The 6,955-nt window shown below is 41.0% G+C and overlaps 1 protein-coding gene across 2 annotated transcripts; it reads left to right on the top strand.

Moving 5' to 3' along the window:
• Nucleotides 1-3,022: 3,022 nt before the first annotated feature.
• LOC127452833 (transcriptional repressor scratch 1-like) lies at nucleotides 3,023-6,695 on the top strand. 2 transcript variants are annotated; one of them, XR_007899316.1, is made up of 3 exons: nucleotides 3,023-3,679; nucleotides 4,400-5,499; nucleotides 6,563-6,695. XR_007899316.1 is itself a non-coding variant. In XM_051718615.1 (2 exons), exons 1-2 carry the CDS (start codon nucleotides 3,565-3,567, stop codon nucleotides 5,122-5,124), a joined length of 840 nt encoding a protein of 279 aa, XP_051574575.1. In that variant the 5' UTR covers nucleotides 3,023-3,564; the 3' UTR covers nucleotides 5,125-6,689. The 2 variants fall into 2 exon arrangements, 1 of the variants encoding a protein (XP_051574575.1); XM_051718615.1 differs by having other exon boundaries at nucleotides 4,400-6,689.
• The last annotated feature ends 260 nt before the right edge of the window (nucleotides 6,696-6,955 follow it).

Consider the following 6,955-nt stretch of genomic DNA (forward strand, 5'->3'; position numbering starts at 1 on the left):
TATTTGGCTACTGACATTAACATCTCAACACACAGCAAGTCCTTGGTAATCCTCTGCATACTTCGACAGTTAGTGAGACCGGCTCATTCGGTTCTTTTTGAGTCGGACAGTTCAACGTGCTGTGTAGCCAGTAAAAGTACTTCAGCTGTGCATCTTGCATTATCAACCTGGAACGAAAGTTTGATTCAATTCCATTTTGTGAACCAGCTCGACCTGTTACTTGCTGAGAATCGGCTCAAAAGAATGATTCGTTCAAGAATCGGACATCACTAGTATGTGCTGTAAGCTCTGATCCACAAATTTCTTCAGGGCCAACAAGGACTGCTTTCAGTCCACCCTTTGACTGAATATCCATTGAGAAAATGAACTGATCACACTGCAAATTCAGCAACAGGAGGTTGAAAGTTCTGCTGCTGAAATCAGTCTGTGCTTAATGAAATTTGAATCACCGCCCCCAGTGGTGGAACTTGGAAGTGTTGTTGTGGTGAAATGTCCACAGGGTGGTGCCCATGTGTGACGTAATTACTTCTTGGTTTCCATGGGACCAGAACCTGTATCTCAGAGTGAACCTCATTACATCCAGACTGATCTTACAGTGAATTCAAAAACAGTAGGATGACTTTTCTTGAGCTAAACTCTGTCTGTGTTTGCTGAAACTCGAAACACTGCTCCTAAAGGACAAAGCAGAAGTGTGAGCTCCAGTTTCTGGCGAGTTTTAAATCGAGTTGTTTTAGCTGTAAAGGATGTAATGCAATGAAGAGAAAGGCATATTTTATTAAAGGGATAGTTCACCCAAAAATGAAACTTCTCTCATTATTTATTCACCCTCCTGGAATCCCAGATGTGTATGATTTTTATTCTTCTGAAGAACACAAATAATTTTTTTAGAAGAATATTTCAGATCTGTAGGTCCACACAATGCAAGTGAATGGGTGCCAAAATGTTGAAGCTCCAAAATCCACAAAAAGGAGAATAAAAATAATCCATATGACTACAGTGGTTAAATCCATGTGTTCAGACATGATATGATAGGTGTGGGTGAGAAACAGATCAATGAATGTGAGTCACTGAGAATAAGAAAGCGAAAGTAAAGTGGAGATTGACTGAGCAGGGAGGATGTAAATAAAAAAAAATGATGTAAATATTGATCTTTTTCTCACCCACGGTTATCATATTGCTTCAGATGACATTGATTTAACCACTGGAGTCATCTGGGGTACTTTTATGTTGCCCTTTTGTGGATTTTGGAGCTTAAACTTTTTTGCCACCTATTCACTTGCATTGTATGGACCTACAGTGCTGAGAAATTCTTCTGAAAATCTTTGTTTGTGATCAGCAGATGATAGAAAGTCATCCAGATCTGGGATGGCATAAGGGTTAGTAAATGATGAGAGAATTTTCATTTTGAGCTAACCCTTTAACTCTACCCACAAACCACAACCATATACCTAACTGTCAGTGGATTCAAATTATAATCTAAGAAGGAAAATCGAACCTCCGAATCGCACTCATCACCATTTATGGGAACTCATTTACTTCCTGTTTTCAATGCAGGACAAGAACCCGGGTCTCCGACGCTGCTGATGCAGTGCGCTTCCAGTCCCGCTACAAGAGAAGATAAACATTTGAACCAATGAAAAATGTCTGATGGGAGATGGTGCATGTCAGTATTTCCACATAGCAGGGACATCGTCAGGGTATTGGAACCACAAGAAGCAGCATGGCAACTTTGTGTAATCATGTTACTTCCTGGTTTCCATGGGACCAGAACCTGTATTTTGGAGATTTATTATGCAACACGCTATTAGTAGCGCCACAGGGAAAGGTAAACCTGTCAGAACTGATGCAGAAATGTCTGATGGGGAATGCCACTTTTCAGTAACTCAATAGAATAAATCACGAGAGGAAAAATCTGTTTTCTATCAGAGATTTCACCAACACTGTGGCCAAACTCTTCCCTCAAGCCCCATCCCTTCCTCTCTCGCTGCTGGTGCTTCCGTGTTCCCTTTAGCTGCTCCTTACTCTTACCCCCCCATCCCTGCCTTGTTCCCACTAGGCTCCATCTGCTCGTGGAGGGGGCCACAACAGCTGCAAAGCTTGGATCCTGCACTCCTCTATGCTTGCTGCCTGTCACTGCATGTGAGCACCAGCTGTAAACTAGTCTCTTTTTGCCTTCCCAACTAATAGCACTGCTGCTAAAATCACAGAGATTAGGCAGGTGATTAGTTAGTGAAAGCAAAGGATGGATTGGATTTTAGGTAATACTGTTTAAACAATATGGGACAAATGTGCATGTTTGAGAGTAGTTTAGGTCTGAAAAGATATAAGACCAGCTTACTTCATGGTCTATGCTTTTAAATAACTGATATGAACTTCTGTCTTGTTTTAGTACTTGATATCTGTGTATGGACTCTGTATTTTAATTATTTTTGGGGAAACAATGAGGACGTACTTCCTGTTTTGTTCCTCTGTGGCAAAAGAAGTCAAAAGCAAATGTCCATATCATTTGAATAAAACAAACTGCAACTGAAATTGCTTTACTGGAACAAATTTCTTGAGGGTAAGATTTCTTAATGTTTGTGATGTAAACGGAAGACAAAGTGACCTGAAGGGTTTTAATATTAAGTTTGTGGATGTATTTTGGAGAAGTTTCAGTGTAGAAGGGTTGATAAAAAAACAAAGCTTACTTGAAGAAAGGCAAAACAGACCAAAGTAGGGATGTTACTGTTTTCCTATTAACTTCCTGTAGAAAGAAAGAAAGAAAGAAAGAAAGAAAGAAAGAAAGAAAGATGAAGGGCTGGAAAATGTGCTCACATTTGAAAATGGATCCCATAAAATACCTTTTTTTTCCCACTTTTATTTATTTTTAAGCAGCAATTCGTATACGTATGGATGAGATTTATTACGTTGCCTTAACACAGCTTTTTTCACAACAAGAAATTCCATTCTTAGGCTATATATCGGAGAAACATGGCGGGCCGCCCAGAACATGGGGAAAAAAAATAAAATGAGACGGAGAGACGAATAACGGCATCAATAAATCATTCTCGTCCAATGTTGTTCCCGGGAGATTTCTGATGGATTAAATTAAGTACTTCCATCTCCATCTCCCACCTGATCGCTGCGCGTATAAATCCCACCGGCTGATAAACAGAGCTCAGACATCACACCGACACACGCGAGAGAAGGGAGCGGATACCTCTCTCTCTCTCTCTACCCACACTTAACAGTTCATCTGGAAACGTATTCACATTTAAAGGTGCCCATTTTTGGAGTGCTTTCAACTGCGTGACGGCATCGGGTCTGAGCGCACCGCTTGACACAGGGGACTCAGGGAGAACGGATCTGTTGCTGTCGGGAGCTATCCAGTGCTGAAGTTGCATTCCACGTAACGGCTCGTGTACAGCAGAACGCATCGCCACGGAGCTCCCGCGTCTTTTTCTCTGCTCAGGTGTTTGACTTTCAGCCCTTTTAAGGATCACCGTGCTGTCCAAGTCTTTTACTCTACGGTGGATAAAGCGAGGATAACGTGTTGGACAAGTGCTTCAGCTCTGCGCTCTAAACATGCCAAGGTCTTTTTTGGTGAAAAAGGTGAAGCTAGATGATTTCTCATCCACGGAACTTGAGAGCGCGTACGGCAGGTCCAGGACCGATCTTAGCTTTCGAATACACGACAAAGGTAAATGCAAAAGTGTCAACTGTAGGAATGCTTGTATTTTCTATTTATTCAGCACTCTTTATCTATGCATTTATATTTGATTGATATAAAACATCAGTGGGAAAGCAAAAATAAGGTGGCATTCCCGCACTGAAAACATTAACATTTACATGCGATATGAATTATTTGCTGCTGCTGCTAACAACGCTTAACTTCTCAGCAACTTGGAGCCCATGCAGTCACACGCGTTGACCTGCTGTGTGCGCGCTGCTTGTCTTCAAGATGAGCTTAGGTGTTTATTCTGCAAATCAAAGAAACGCTTAGGGCAGCTGATTGCACACTGTGCTTATGGCAGTGCCTTTAGAACGGGGTAATTAATCTCCCACTGTAATAAGCGCTATCTGTGCTCATACTGTAAATGTAGTATTATTATCCTGAAATAACTCACGGATCATGTGAATATACTCTTTTCACAAGCAAATAACAAACACTGCATGTGCATTGTCCTTTAGTGGGGCTGTAAGAAGTTTATAATTATAATCTAAGAAAAGTGCTGAATTCGTTGAAAGTATTAGAATGAATCTCGAAGGACATTGGCACAATCTGGCAGAGTTGCCTTTGCCAAGGTGGAGATAAATTGAGCGGAAAAGTGCCCAGTGCATCTATGAAGCACACTGTCCTCACTCGATTCCCCTGCGAATATGAATAATTGAATAAAAGATCTTGTTCTCTCTACGCTAGGGTACATCAGCGACTACATCACCCCAGCCGTTTACGATGGAGAAAGTGACGGTGTCATTAAAGTACCTTCCCCTGGACCTATTTATGACAGCAACCACAGTGACTACGGGGCACCTGACTCGGACCCGCCGGACAGCCCGCATTCAGAGATCACGAACGGGTACATTAACGGTGACAACGCGGTGAGCGAAGGTTACACCGTGGATGCGTTCTTCATCACGGACGGCAGGTCGCGGCGGAAAGTGATCAGCGGCTCGCGGACGCTCCAGCGACACACGTGCAACGAGTGCGGCAAAACCTACGCAACGTCTTCCAATCTGAGCAGGCACAAACAGACGCACCGGAGCCTGGACAGCAAGATGGCCAAAAAGTGCCCGACATGTGGGAAGGTGTACGTGTCCATGCCAGCCATGGCCATGCACCTGCTTACCCATGACCTCAAGCACAAGTGTGACATATGTGGAAAAGCGTTCAGCAGACCTTGGCTACTGCAAGGCCACATGCGGTCTCACACGGGCGAGAAGCCCTTTGGATGTGCACACTGTGGAAAAGCGTTTGCCGACCGCTCCAACCTGCGGGCGCACATGCAGACCCACTCCGCGTTTAAGCATTTCAAATGCAAGCGATGCAACAAAACTTTCGCGCTCAAGTCCTACCTGAACAAACACTACGAGTCTGCATGCTTCAAAGGCGGGTTCTCGCCACTCGCGTCTGTTGAAGCATGACTTCCGGTCTCGAAACGCTAACAAACACTTTCACTCTGTCACACATTAGGATGATTACACACTATCTTGGCCAGTTATGTCTCGCAATCAGATGTGAAACCCAATAATAGCACAATTTTATCTATTTATTTATTTATTTTTTGCAAAGTTACCTTACGGGAATATGGAACCTTCGCATGCACTTCAGCACCCATGTCCCCAAATTACGTTCAGACAGTTGACTTCACATCGGCGCTGCGCAATACTTGACTTTGATTGCCGTCCAATGAAGACTTGAGTGCCACCACCATGTTGCTCATTAAAATAAAACTCTTTTGTATTGTCAATGGATATTATCATACTGCTGCAAATGGCCCAAACGTATTCACAATCGAGGTAAACAGTTTATTTATTTATTTATTGTCTCTTTGTTTTAATTACTTCATCTAGGATGTACAATTCTATTTGATGCACTGAAAGTGTACATTTATAATTTTTTAATTTTCTCTCTAAAAACGTTGCTTTTAGGTTATGCCAGTCCTATTAACATGCCAAAGTATTTAGATCCATTGTAATAATTTAAATTGATTTTATTTGTTTATTTTTGCTTTAGTGTCATTTATTTTGTAAACCTACTTAATGCATGCAAAAAGAAAAGAAATCTATGCCAATACCACAAAGCTTATAATTTTGCCAAAATGTAGAGATAGTGTCAAGGGGCAATATTTCTAAGGGTTCTCATAAGAATATAAAAAGCAATAATCACAATGCATGGTATTTTTGAAAGTAATAAAGTATTACCTATAGCAGTTTCTTTCTAAATCAGGTACGTTTTGATCCAATATTCTTAATAATCATTTAAAAATAGAAAAATACCACATCAGGGAAAATGCCAATGTAGAGTCTAGTGAGTTGAAAAGACTCAAATTCATAAAGTCTAAACCATCTTTCTTTGCTCACTGCTTATGCACTGCCTGCCTCAAATTTAAGCGTAGATTTAGGATGTAGGCCCAAAGTGCTGTATAACTCCTCTCTAAGCAATTCAGAACTATTCTTTGGAAGTGTGGAACACCCCCTCTGGAAATGTAATGGCTTTTCTGAGGTTAACTCAAAGGGACAAGCAAAGACAAGCAAGGATATGAGTGATAGGAAAGTGTACCATCTGCATAGCCTGTCTGTCAATGCACACACACTGCATTTCAGGTGCAGATCAAGGCAGGGTGAAACTTTATTTTCTCCAGTTTTGGTGTCCCTGAAATTTATACTGAAAGCACTTCATTGTATAAATCCTTAAAACAGTAGCACAAAAATCTTAGATTCAGGTAGATGTTACCTAGCTCAATCTTCCTTTTTATATCTCGAAAGAGGAATATCTACATAAACAGCTCAGTTTGTGAGATAATCTTCATGTAGATACACATTTGAAGATAATTTTTTTTTTTTTTTTTTTTTACTGTAGATGGATCCACTAAACTTATGTTGAAGAAAAAAAAATTGTCCTGCAACTTTTTGAGCCAATGTTCAAATGATGTAAGCACAAGACACAAGGCATTTTAAGCACTTCAAAATAAAGGCAAAATAAACAAATCCAGTCTATTACTCATTTGTCCCTGATTATTGCCATTCCTCCATGAAATTAGTCTTTTAAAGAGGCCAATTAATCTTGGTGAATGAAAATCAATGCACACCCACTGACGAAGCAACAAGGCCAAGAGATGGGATGGGGGGGAAACCTGCTATGGTTGTTTTTACAGTTCAATATCTCCACCCCGGCAAAAGAAATTGGTTGTTTTAAAGGTAACAACAAAAGCTTATAAAATGGAAATAATGGACTGGCAATAATGAAAGTCCA

Source organism: Myxocyprinus asiaticus, chromosome 15 (genome assembly GCF_019703515.2).
Source record: "Myxocyprinus asiaticus isolate MX2 ecotype Aquarium Trade chromosome 15, UBuf_Myxa_2, whole genome shotgun sequence".
Lineage (NCBI taxonomy): Eukaryota > Metazoa > Chordata > Actinopteri > Cypriniformes > Catostomidae > Myxocyprinus > Myxocyprinus asiaticus.